Consider the following 13,179-nt stretch of genomic DNA (forward strand, 5'->3'; position numbering starts at 1 on the left):
CTTGTCTCATTTATTCTTCAGGACGGCCCTATGAGGCAGGTGTTTCTGTCTTCATGTTACAGTTAAGGAGTCTGAGGCTCAGAGCAGTCAGGTAAGCTGCCTAGGGTCACACAGCCGGTGGACTCAACCCTAGTTCAGACTACCTCTGCTTTTTCCACTGCAAAAAGTTTCCTTTGCCCAGGTGTGTAGGAGGCCAGGCAAGATTAGGGCCCAGCAGGTGCAGGGGTGCACCTGGGAGGGGATGCCTCCATAAGTGTTTGACCCTCAACGCCCAACTTGCCCCAGTCTGATCCTGGCCCCAGTAGGAGGGGCAGTGAGGAAACAGCAGGAAGGCAAGGTGGGTTGAGGTCAGGTGCTAGAGGGCTATAAGTACCAGGCAGAGGGGTTTAGATTGAACTTCATAAGCAGCAGGGAGGAGGTAATATCCGTTTATTTTATTTTATTTTATTTTTAATGGAGGTACTGGGGATTGAACCCAGGACCTAGTGCATGCTAAGCACACACTCTACTGCTGAGCTGTACCCTCCCCTCCCACAGCAGGAAGCCACTGAAGTTTTTGGAGCGCAGGAGTGACTGGATCTAAGCAGCTGACTGTGTACGGCATGGAAACTTAGGAAAGTCTCAGAGTTATCTAGGGGAGGGAATTAATTAGTATCTGGACTAGAGTAAAAGGGAAAGAAAAGAACTAATGCCAGCCACTTCCTTTAAGAACCTTCAGAACTTGGCGCTAGGGAAAGTCTTGGTGACTGGGAGGAGGCATTTCCTAGAAATATGCACACCTATTGGAAGAGCTGACTGACAACAAAAGAGGGCAGGTTTAATCACACCGCACTTGAAGTGATGGGTATAGTACAGCCAGGTCAGCCCAGTAGGGGGGTTGACACTCCAAGGTTGATAGAGAAAATGATTCTGGACTCTGCTGCGAAGGGAAGAAATGACTGAAGTCCTGGGTGTCTCCTTTGATTGTTTCTGTGGGGGTCTTTCTGGCTTTTCTCACATGCCTGGCTTTGTGGTTTTACTTGGCTGTGTTTCCAGAAGCCTAGCAGACCCCTTGCTGGTCCTCTTACCTGTCCTCTCCTTTCTCCTCAGCCTGCCCTTGGACCAGACCCTTCCTCGCCAGGGTCCCAGCCAGCCCCTGTCCTTCCCAGAAAACTACCAGACTCTTCCCAAGAGCACCCGACACCCCTCAGGGAGCTCTTCGCCCCCTCCTCGAAATCTGCCGAGTGACTATAAGTACGCGCAGGACCGAGCCAGCCACCTGAAGATGTCGAGCGAGGAGCGCCGGGCACACCGCGATGGCACCGTGTGGCAGCTCTACGAGTGGCAGCAGCGCCAGCAGTTCCGCCACGGCAGCCCCACGGCACCCATCGGTGCTGGCTCCCCGGAGTTCACTGACCAGGGCCGCAGCAGGAGCATGTTAGAGGTGCCCCGCTCCATCTCTGTGCCTCCATCTCCCTCGGACATCCCTCCCCCGGGACCCCCGAGGGTCTTCCCACCCCGGCGGCCACACACGCCAGCAGAGAGGGTCACTGTGAAGCCACCGGACCAGAGGAGGAGTGTGGACATCTCGCTGGGGGGTTCTCCCAGGAAGGCATGGGGCCACACCACCAAGGTGAGACTCCGGAGGCCCAGCATTAGGGTGCTGGGAGCCTTACATGGTTTGAACACAAATTTGAGCAGTTTGGTATTATGATAGGTAGCATTTACACAGAACGTATAGGTGCTGAGTGCAGCACTAAAGGCTTTGCTTTAATTCTTACAACACCCCTATGAGGTAGGCGCTCATATTACAGGCTCCCCACTCCCCACTACCTAAAAGTAAAGTGTTCCTGTGAAACCTTTCATAAGCCAAAATGGTGTGAAGTGAAGAGGCAAGTACCTTTTTCTGTAAAAGTGAAAATCCTCTTTGGATTTCTTTCGGTTATCAAGAAGAGGCAGTAAGGTGGTCTTCTGTAAAAGCAAAGTGGCATAAAGCAAACTTTTGTGAAACAGGGGGATACCTGTATGCCTGTTTCACAGATGAGAACTCTGAGGCATGAAGAAATGAAGTTACTTGCACAGGGTCACACAACTAGAAGTCTGCTTCCTCGCAGCTTGAAAGGCAGGAAAAGATGTCTGTGTTCAGCTAGTTCAATTATTTATACTAACTTGACTTAAGTTTTAACTCTCTGAGGGGCTCTCACAGTTTGTTGTTGTTATAACCTGGTGAGAAAGACATGGATCCCCGTTTGACAGAAGAAGAGTCTAAGGCTCAGAGAGGTGCAGTGCCATGTGCTCGGCTGCCCTGGCAGTGAGTGGCAGAGGTTCTGGCCCCAGCTCCGTCTCCTTGCCCTGTCTCACGTGACTTCTTGTCTCCTCACTGCAGAACTCCTCTCACATGGACCGACGCTCCATGCCCTCCATGGGTTACATGACCCACACTGTCAGCGCTCCCAGTTTACATGGAAAATCGGTAAGCGGTGCCTCCTCTCCACCTCCTGGTGAATGATCTGATATAGCCTGCGAAAGGCTAATCCCATCAGAGTTCTCCCCTGACCCTGTCAGGTGCAATCCAAAGGGCAGCTATCAACCCCATTTTAGAGATGAGGAAACTAAGGCTCAGAGAAGTCAAATGATTTGCTCAGGCTCAGCCCACTGGCACTGGGTCTTCCCAAGGTCAGCAGAATTGCTTGGGGGAAGTGGAGGAGAATGTGGTGTTTCTTCTCTTTCGGGCAGCATTTAGTCTGCAGCATTTTCCAGCCACCTGTTTTCTTCTCCCATTAGCTCTTGTCCTTTCTTCCCGATCTTTGCTTTGATTAGTTCACTGTCTTCAGAGCTTGAGTCTGGGTGAGGTTGCATTGCTGGTGGCTGTTTCCTGAGAAAACTACTTCCTGCCGCCGCTTTTTCTGCCAGTCACTTTTTTTGTCCTAATGAGAGAATTAACGCAGTAATTACTTCAGGGTGTCACATCAGTGCTGTCCCGGCACCGGGGTGAAGAGTAGTTATAGCGTCGTGCTCTTGCGGTGGCTAATTTCCTCGTGATGTGTCTACACACCTGCAGCTGGAGGAGCTCTCACTGCTTCTCACCCGGTTACGGCGGCACCAGGCCAAGCTGGCCAGTGTGCGAAATTTCGCCATCGGCCAGTTGCTGCAGCACCAGCTGACCTTCCCCACCTGCCAGGTCAGCTCTGGTGGGCTCTCTCAGGGCCGGGGTCCACCCCGGGGGAAAAGGAGTGACATGCTGGCCCGTGCTCCCTCGTGCCCGTGCTCTAGTCTGTCCTGCTGTCTGGCTCTCTCCCTTGTCCCCCGCCTGTTTGCTTCTGGATGCTGCTGCCAGCCACTGCAGCCGTGCTGGGGCCCAAGCCCCTGGTGCTGGGGAGGAGGCTGCATGTGGTGTGAGGAACCTGAACTGTGGCTTCTGTGGCTGTGAGTAGTGACTGCCAGGCTGGTGTGTGGTCATGTCCAAAGGGCTGTGCTGACTGTCATCCTTGTTGCCACCTTGAGCGCTCTTTGGGATGCTGCGAGGTGTGCATCAGCCTGGAGGGAGAAGGCTGTCTCATCCAGACAGTGCCCTGCTGGTTGACAGAGCGTCCTCACATCCCTCAACCTGGTGAACTTCACTGTAACCTGGGACAGGTTAGGTAAGGGGGCGGGTAACAAAGTGACTTGTTCAGGATCCCTCAGCTAGTGGCATGCAGGCTAGAGCCAAAATCCACGCCCTGTCTGGCACAGTGTTCTGAACTGTTTCCAAGGCATGACGGGTTGTAGGCGTGCTCCTCAAAGAGCGGCCAGGCGGTTGTTCTCGCCGGGCATCCTGAGCGGCTTAGAGAAGATGCTGGTCCACATGAGGCTGAGCCCTTTAGGCTGCACAGAAGTAGGCAGAGGGCAGATGAGGCGAATGATGAGACTGTCACCTTCCTTACCTGTCCTGTTTTAGTGGGGCCTGGGGGACTCAGGAAATGTATTTGGAAAAACGAATGTAAGGGAGCATGTGCAGAAATCTTACATTGTTAATTCCAGTGATATTTTAATAACATTCCTCTGCTCTGTCCCTCTTACTGCTGTCAGACTGGGCTGATTGAGGAAGTAAGGATGGGTAAGGGGACAGTTTAGGGGCAGAAATAAGATCGTGCAAGTCACTGGTGTCCCCGGCAGTGGTCCTTCAGGTTTTCTCATGCCTAAAAGCACTGCCTGAGCATTTCACATTATTTACTTTTGTGTCTGTTTTACATCAGAGCTGTAAACTTGGACCACCTTCCTAGCCCTGGCTTGCTTTGGCTTGCTGGGAAGTCTCTTAGTCGTCTGAGAAAGTCATGCCTACACTATTTTTCTTAAGCTTTTATAGGCCCTCTGCTCACAGTTAGCTTCTGTGATCTGTTACATGGGAAGCACAAGTTTTAGGAAATCAAAGAATCTTTTCCTTGTTCTCAGTGTTTCTGGTAGTCATACTGAAGAACCCAGCGGGCTGTCAGAGACGATGCAGGCAGGTAGGTCTGCCTCCGCCTTCCTTATCTAGCTCATGACACAGCCGCGTTGGCTCCATGCTGAGCAAAGGCAGCCAAAACTTCCAGGGAACTTGTAGCGGCTACTGGTGCTTATCTTTCTGGAACACAAGGTCATAGGGGGACCTCTCTGGGTCACCTAGGTCATCTCCCTGCCTCTTGCAGGCATCCATCCACACCAATCAGGGGGTCATTTTGCTTCATGCATGTGAAGTGGCCAGTGCAGAGGTTTGATGACAAGAACTGGAGCATTGGTGAGCGCTGAGGCTCTTCCAGGTAGACCTGTCTAGCTCTGTCCGTGCTTTCTCTCTCCTCCCCATCAAATTGCCCCCATCCAATGAGGGGACAAACTGGCTTTCCCCACATGGTGGACCCGCAGGACCCACCATGCTGAAAGGGCTCTGAGCTGCACCGAGACGTTTGCGCTTCCTCTGTGGCCCGGATGTGTTGTCTGCTGTGGTCTCTTGCCCCCGAAGCTGCACGGTGTGAATGATTTACACATGAAGCCCTGAGTTACGGACCCCTTGGTGTTTATAACTGTCTTTTTCTGTCTGTGCTTCACTTAAAGGCTGACGATACCTACCTCCAGCTGAAGAAAGACCTGGAGTACCTGGACCTAAAGGTGAGTGGCTGCAGGGGTCTTGATTTCCCTTGCTTTTTGGATGCTTAGATTCCTGACGGTGTCAGCCTCGTTGGAGCCCAGCCCAAAGCCATAGGCTGTGCAGGTCTCGTCAAATAAGGGTTCCAAATGAAGACATCTGTCATCAGAAGGGAGTTTTTTGTTTTTGAGTTTTTTATTTTTCTATGTTGCTGTGGCTTTTGAAAAGTTCACTTTTTAAGTTGAATGTAGTTGACATATAACATTGTATTAGTTCTGGGTGGACAACATGATGATTTGATGTTTGTATAGATTGGGAAATGATCACAAGTCTAGTTAACATCCATCACCATTCTTGGTTACAATATTTTTTTTCTTGTGATGACAACTCTTAAGATTTACTGTCTTAGAGGCTTTCAAATATGTAATACAATATTATTAGCTATAGTCACCATGCTGTACATTACATCCCCATGACTTAACTTATTTTATAACTAGAAGTTTGTACCTTTCAGGAGAGTTTTATTTCTTACAGTCTCAGACTCTGGGCTCTTCCCAGTTTCTTGTGAATTCTGCTGTAAGGGCTCTGGCTTACAGAATGTGGGCATGAGGGCTTGATCTCTTCTTGTCCTTGGTCAGAACCTCAAGTTCCCTCCAAATAGTAACCAGTGGCTTCTTCAGAGCCTCCAGTGGGGTGGGGATGGGTTTGGTTTACGGGGTGTCACTGATGTGTGTTTTCAGGCACAAGCAGTTTGGTGGATTGTTCAGTTTTGTTGCTGGGAGAGCAAGTTCCAGATGGACTTATGTGGCTCTGAGGGGCGCAATTGTCTCCCATCTGCATTTAGGAGATGAACACCCTCCCTGTAGATGACAAAGCTTCAGGCTCTAAGTCAGCCTCCATAACACAGAGAAAGCCCAGGAAAGCTGCTGTGGAAGCTAGAGACGTTCTGCTTGGAAGAGAGCTGCTGCTGTTTTTTTCCCCACAGCTCTCTGAAAGCTCCCACTGTGAAGAGCTCTTCTTATATCTGAGCCATGACACAGACTGAAGGAATGTGACCTTTAATTAACTACGGGTGTAAGAGGGCGGGCGAGGTGCCCCGTGGAAGGACACCCAGGTGACTGCCATGGGGGCATGCCTCTCCCAGCCCCCAGTGTACCTGGCTTGAGATGTTTTTAACCCAGGGATCGGCACCCAGCCTTGTAAAAGCAGGGGTATGAACACTAGGCCCCAAGGTAGCAGATGGGGGGCCTCCTGACTCTGAGGCAAGATCGGGGCCTTTGGTTAGGAATCGCTCAGTTGACTTATATTATCTGTTAATAAGCTGAGCACTCCCAGTATACCCACCTCTGGAGAAGCCTAAGGGAGATGCAAGAGAAAAATTGAGGCTCTCTGGACTCGAGAAACTTCCAAACGATCTAGGCTGGGGAAAGAAAATATCCCCAAACAACACCGATTTATTTGCAGTGAGTATACAAAGATCTGTCTGGCTCAGAGCTGAGAGGGTGAGGATCACTGTGGGCTGTGATACTGGGAAGGCTTCTGGAGGAGATGGCACGTGTCTGGAGCCTTAAAGAACCAGAGGGTTTGGGTTGGTTGAGATTAAAGGGAAGGGAACAGTGGGAGCCAAGGAGAGCGAGGGTGAGGGTGGTATGTCTGGGGCAGGGGGAAGTGGAGGCAGGTAGTCCAGGCTTCTGCTTCTGTCCTGGGCTTTAGGAAGGAAGGTGCAGGAAACATCTGTCTTCTGATTCCTGTTTGTGGGATAGCTGAAACTCACAGTTGATCTAGAGAGAGGATCCAGCTCAGGTTTGTTTTGTTTAAAGACTGTAGAACTTGAGCTAAATAAAGGGGATCTAGGGAGAGAGAGAAACTGAGGCACAGGATAGCAGAGCAGAGCCAGGAGTCCTCACGTGTCCTGACTGCCTGCATAAACTGAAGAGCAGTAGAGGGTATAATGTGTGTCAGTCACCACGTTTTACTTTATTTCTCTTAAATTATGTAACCCTTGCTGTAGCCCTCTGAGGGAGGTGGTGTTACCTTTTTCCCACTAACTAAGGCTCAGAGAAGTAAATGACTTTCCCAAAGCCAAGGCCACATTAGTAGTTACTGGAGAGCTGATATCTGGGTGTAGGGCTGACCCTGAAGCTGGTGCTCTTAATCACCCTGCCTCCCAGCCACTCTTAAAATGTTGCTTCTACTGTGGACCCAAAGGCATTAAGTCTTTTATGGAGCTGAACTGGGGTCCATCTGCCAGGAAGTATGTATGATGTGGTACAAGCAAGGTGCATCCTTGGGGTGTTTCATCAGCTAGGAGCTGAATGTGACCAGGACATTAACTAGTGATTAGATGTTGTCACTGTTTGTCATGGAAAACAGCTGTGTTGATACCAGAACTTCCCTGGTCTTATAGCTGTTACTCCAGTTGCTAAGCTCCTCTTAGATAACCAGTCCCCCAAATGAACAGCACCAGCAGGTGAGAGACGCTTGGCTTACCAGCAACATGTGTGGGAAAAGATGCTGGGGTTTGTGCTGTGTGTGAGTCATCATTCAGAAAGGCTCATGCCACCTTGGCCTCCTTCCAAGGGACAGGGCACCCAAATCAGGGAGGCAGTGGGTCTGCTCTGCTCAGATCCCAGATGGGTGTCTCACTTCAGGATCCAGTTGAGTAAAGGGCTGGAATCAAAGGAGGTGCTGAGGAACTGTGAGAACCATGGCTAAGAAGTGTATTAGGTGGGATGGGATGCTTTTGTTCACAGCGTCTAAACCCCACATCAGCCGGCTGAGCCACGAAGGGAATCTGCTGCTTCACGTGGCCAGGGCCTGCCTTCCAGGGGCTTGGGCACATCGCCCCTCTTCTACTTCCTACGTGGCCAGGGAAGAAAAGTGGCCGCTTGCACACCCAGGTTCGCTTTGTCCCAGCCCAGCCTCCCTGTGAAGAGAAGGAAGGGTTCCCTAATGGGAAAGCACACTGGGCAGAAACAGGCAACGCATCAACAGCCACACAGCTGCAGTGCCGGATGGTTGCGGAGGAATGGGCAGTTCAGGCAAGACACAGAGACCGTCTGTAAAGCTCTGAAATATTACCATGTGTCTTCCGTGGTCTAAGGTGGGGATTAAGGCAAGTGGATAGCAGCTACAAGTAGACAGGTTTCAGTGTAGTAGAAGAAAAACTCTAAAAGGGCCACCATAGGTCGTGGTGACCTCCCCATCACTGGGATGCAGCTGAGGCCAGGTGAGCACTGAATGGGAGGAGTGACCGGATCAGGAACGCCCTCAGGCCCGATGGCTCTTGAGAGCCTCTGATACGCTAGACAGGAGGAGCTGATGCTGAGCCCAGCTGGGCTTCCTGAGACGAGGGCCTCTGAGGACACAAGTGAACTGGGCCCTGGAGCCCAGCCTGGGTGTGGAGATGGCAATGAACGCACCCCACTGTGACCATCTTCTTGTGAGAAGTCCCTCCTGGGTCCTTGTGGGGAGAATAAGAAGGTGAACTTCTCTGGAGAAGGGTGTGGTTGCCCTGCCCCTAGGAGGCCTAGAGTCCCCCTGTGTCCTTGTCCCAAAGGCCACAGACTTAGGGATCCAGAGTCCAGTGTCGCTTCCACCCCCATCAGCTGACACTCAGCTTTCAGAACCAGCTGGTGGTGTTTGCTTGCCCGTGTGTTGTGGAGTTTGCTCTCCTGAAGTGAGCGTTCCTGCTGGGGTGCCAAGTGATCAAATAAAGGCAGGCTCCACTGTCTTAGAAGACTCTCTGTATTACTGTTCTTTCTGGAAACGTTTACTGCCTTGGCATTTTACTTGGCGGTGCCAGGGTGGAGGGGATTTCATGTTGCTTAAGCGTCTGTTCCTGCCTGGCAATGTTTGGACACCGGATGTTCATTGCTTCACTTAATCCTCCCAGCAACTTTGAGCAAATAAGGATTATTATCCCTACCTTACTAACCAGGAACCCAAGTAACAGAGAGGTGACTTCTGCAGAGTTCTGCACTGGGGTGTGAACTCAGTGACTAACTCCACACCTGCCTTCTTTCTTCTGTATACCATGTCCTTTGCCCACCCTAAAGCTGAATTCACTGAATTGTGTTTCTGGCATTAAAGTTCTGCTCTTCAGTCCCTTACACCCCAGCCAGGTCTGAAAAGGGAGTGTGCAGGTTCTCAGCTGTTGACAGCTTGAATTGTTTTTATGCAGCGGGGAAGCACAGCTGGGAAAGTGAGGTGGAGGGTGCCGGCAGTGGTGCCTTTTAGGAGGAGCAAGTTGCAGTCAGCCCCAGAGGCGGGGGATGTCATCAGTGATGCCGAGTGCCTGGCCTTCAGACTCTTCCTGTTTAAGCCTGAGAGCTGGGCTTCTCTGTTCAGGGTCTGTTTCCAGTTAGCTTCTGGAGCAATTTCTTAAGTCATTGTCTGGACACTATCTATCTCAGGATCACCTGAGAGCTTGATGAAAAAAAAAATTGCAGATCTAGAGGGTTCCGGTGAATTAAAACCTCTGGTAATGGTGCCCAGAATTCCGCATTTTTAAAATCAAGCGCTGGGGTGATTCTTGTGCACACTAAATTGAGGTCTGTTGTTCTGGAGAGAGATTGTTAACCCGGTCATGAACTAGAACAACTAGGGGAGTCTTTAAATGAATATGAATGCTTGGATCCTATCCCTTACAGACTCTGATTTAGTTGGTAATACTCAGATATTACTCTTTAAAAAAGAAAGTTAGAAGAAGAAGAAAAACAACCCCTGAGGTGTTTCTAATATGTAGCCATGGCTGAGAAACATGGTTTCCAAGCAATGGTCCTCAAAGTGTGATCCCAAATGAACATCAGCAGTTCCTGGGAATTTGTTAGAAATGCAAAACCTTGGGTCCCACCCCAGAGCTGCATAGTGGGAACCTGTGGAGGTGGAGCCTAGCAAGTCTGAATATTAACAGCCCTCTGGGTGATTGAAGCCTGCTCAAGTTTGAGAGCCACTTTTAGAATAGTGGTTCCCAATCCTGACGGCACATTAGTCTCCTCCAGGAGAGGGCTTTTAAGAATCCCAGGCCCCACTCCAGACCAGTTACATCCCGATTCTCTTGGAGTGGGACTCAGGCGTCCATACATTTTAAAGCTCCTGGGTGGTCCCAGTGTTGGAGCCAGGGTTGGGATGCAGCGTCTTGGTGGATGGAGACAGTGTTCCCTCAAAGGAGCTGGAAGCCTTTGGGATCATTGGTAAGACATCATTTTTGAAGTGTGGAGTCAAAGGTGGAAAATGTTGGGCAGGGGTGAGACTAATGCTTCACTCTGAACATTCGGTATCTTATAGTTTGTGACCAGGGAGGATGAAGGAAGAAGTAGAGGCCCCCCTCACCTCCTAGGCAGAACCAGGGAGGGCACGGGCACTAAAATCGGCACTCTCGCATAAACTGGCCTGTGCGAAGATCCATCAGGCAGCGCTTATGAACCCCCATTTACAGAGGAGGGAACTGAAGTCTGGAGAGGTCCCCCAGCTGGGAAGCAGCGTAGCCAGACTGAGACTTCCTCAGCTGAACTGCACAACCCTCACATACTCCTTCAGGCTTCCCCTGGCCAGTTCCCCAGATTCTGGCTCCTTCAAATGTCATTTGATGTCTCACCTGTTACGTTTTGTTGTATTTGCCTTTTTGTTTGGAACAGATAAAAAATAATGAACCTTTGATCAACGTGCTTTACAAAGTGCTGAAGAAGTCAGCACGGGGCTGTCGGCCCAGGAGAAGCGTAAGATGATCTGATCTGTGTCTCCAGGCGGGGCCATTCCATTGCTTCTGGCTCAGTGCCGACTCCATCACTTGCTTAACCAGGGGCTCTCCTGACCGCCCCCAGGCTTCCTGCAAGTCATTTTGGTTTATTTTCATTCTATTGAAGCTCCCTCAGCATTTTGGCTGGTGCGCAGGCTGAGCCTCTCACCCGTGGTGTTCTGTGGCTCCATCTTTTGTGCTGCCATGGGGGGTGGTGGGAGGGGGTGGGGCTTGCCTAGCTTGCCACCAGCTTGTGTTGTGTTTCCATTGTCACTTGTCTGCCTCCGCGGTGAGGGCTGACCTAGAGCATGAATTCCTTGGGAGGGAGCAGCAGTTCCTGGTCACCTTGGAGGAGCCGGGTGTCCTAAGATTCCTCCCTGGGATTAGCGTGGCTCTTCTTCGGGGCAGGGTGTTGTCTGAAAACAGTCTGGAACTGGAGTAGGGTAAAATGCCCACCCTCACCATGCCCCGCTTTGAGTGGTGCAGAAGTGGTGCGTGAAATGTGGCCAGCTTTTACAGCATTCCAGAGGGGGCTGCAGGCTGGGAAGCAGGTGTGTGTCCAGTCATCTTGAGCCCTGAGTACAGGTGTCTTGGGATGTGGTGGAGGGGAGTAAGATGCCTGGGCAGCCTTTAATTCCTTTCTGAAGCAGAGACTCTTTCAAATGGATGAGTGCCCACTGACTTTCACTTTTCCTGGTCACAGAGATGCCAGGGACCCATAGTTGATTCTTTTAATAGATTTAAACATTGCTATCACAAAGGGCAATTTGAAAAGGAAAGTTAGATATGGCTGTGTCTTAGTAGCCTTGGCGCTCTGGAACAAAGCTGAATTCAGAAGCTTAAAGGACCTCTGAGCTGTGTGAACATTGTCACGAAGCCCGTGCTCCAAAGCCTGTGACCTTTAACCCTTAGGCAATGGTCTCAGGCCCTGAGCACAGCCAGGTCACCTTGCTTTGTTCTATTCACAGACTCACTAAGCAGATGCTTCTCAAATATCCACAGTATGCTGGGCCCTGGGTTGGGCTTTGAGGATACAGAGAAAATGCATCACAGGCCCCACAGTCAGCCCAGTTAGGTTACCGACTAGTGAGGGGAGACGGAACGTATCGCTACTAAGGCCCATAGTAGTGGCAGACCCAGGTGTGGGACAATGTCCTTTAATGGGCACCAAACCCAGATGGAGCAAGGGAGACAGGAAAGAACAGCAAATGTGTCACCTCTGCTGAGTTTCTAATCCTAAGGGACTCAGTCATTTGAATTCCTAATTCATAGCACGTTAAAAGCAGCACATTAAAAGGGGGACAAAGAGAAAGTGACTTCTTAGGAAAGAGGGAGTGCTAACATCCTCAGAGAGAAGAGAAACATGTCAGTCTGAAGTGGAAGTGAAAGCACGGAAATTTGGGAACATTTAACCAAGTAGGCAAATAGTCCTAAACACGGACTTCTAAGAAATTCTGCATTACTGGTTTTTATAATCATGACTCTGATTCATCCCCCACAAGGTTGAATTTATATTCAGTATTCTGTGAAGGCAGTGAAGGACATACTTTTAGAAGGCTTTCCATCAAAAAGTTTGAAAGACTCAGCTTTCTGAAAGTGCCCTTTTTGTGTAGAAACACCTCATTCCTTGCCTGATGGTGCTGGGTAAATGAGGCCCTGCTCAGCTAGAGTCTCTGCCTTGCTATTTCAGTATCAAAAAAGATATCATCTGGAAAAAGCTTCACTGGCATAAAGGGAAGAGTTTTGCTAAGAGGAAAACTCCCCAAAGCATGTCTCCACTTGAAAATGGTTTCTTCCTGGGAAATGCGCTAAGGGTCAGCGCCCTGGAGAGTAGACAAGTTCATCACCCCTCACTCTGGTGAAGGACTGTGACACAGCGAAGACTTCCCCACCTCTACCTGCTGGGTTCCCCTGGGTTTAAAGGCCCAAGTCTTGTCTGGGAAATTCTGCTGTTTGTGATTAATAACCCTCTCTCCTTTCCTGCACCCCCCACCCCTTGTCCCCAAGGAGCCAGCACAGTCTGTTTTTTGTAGATTGTTGCTGTGGTCAGTGTGTTCTGTGACTGTGTGTATGGTTGTATGTACACATAATTTGCCAGTTTGAGGAGCAGAATTTGGAGTTCTTCTTTCTCTAGGACTGACCTGCATGTATTTCCCTTTGACCTACCTGCAAGGCAGTAAATACTTTGCCAAGTGCCTTCCAGTGTGCCACGCCTTCCTTTCAGGGCTGACTTTACCAAGATGAAGAAGACAGTGGTCCCTGTCCTCTGCTGTGCCACCAGAGCATCGGAATGGTGGGGGCGGGGCTACAGCCCAGGCGCAGTCCTCAGCGCAAGGCATGGAGAGGGCTTCTCCCTTGA

The 13,179-nt window shown here is 50.4% G+C and overlaps 1 protein-coding gene across 3 annotated transcripts in view; it reads left to right on the plus strand.

The window, feature by feature from the left end:
• The window catches only part of PLEKHA7 (pleckstrin homology domain containing A7), a 190,515-nt gene that overhangs the window by 151,371 nt on the left and 25,965 nt on the right, over positions 1 to 13,179 (plus strand). For 2 of the 3 annotated variants that reach the window (XM_032488931.1, XM_032488932.1), the window contains exons 11-13: positions 1,090 to 1,612; positions 2,366 to 2,452; positions 5,050 to 5,103. In XM_032488931.1, coding sequence (XP_032344822.1) covers positions 1,090 to 1,612; positions 2,366 to 2,452; positions 5,050 to 5,103 — 664 coding nt within the window. Of the gene's footprint in view, positions 1 to 1,089; positions 1,613 to 2,365; positions 2,453 to 5,049; positions 5,104 to 10,719; positions 10,801 to 13,179 lie in introns of all 3 variants that reach the window. The other variant, XM_032488929.1, reaches the window with a different exon arrangement.

This window comes from Camelus ferus, chromosome 10 (genome assembly GCF_009834535.1).
Source record: "Camelus ferus isolate YT-003-E chromosome 10, BCGSAC_Cfer_1.0, whole genome shotgun sequence".
Classification (NCBI taxonomy): domain Eukaryota; kingdom Metazoa; phylum Chordata; class Mammalia; order Artiodactyla; family Camelidae; genus Camelus; species Camelus ferus.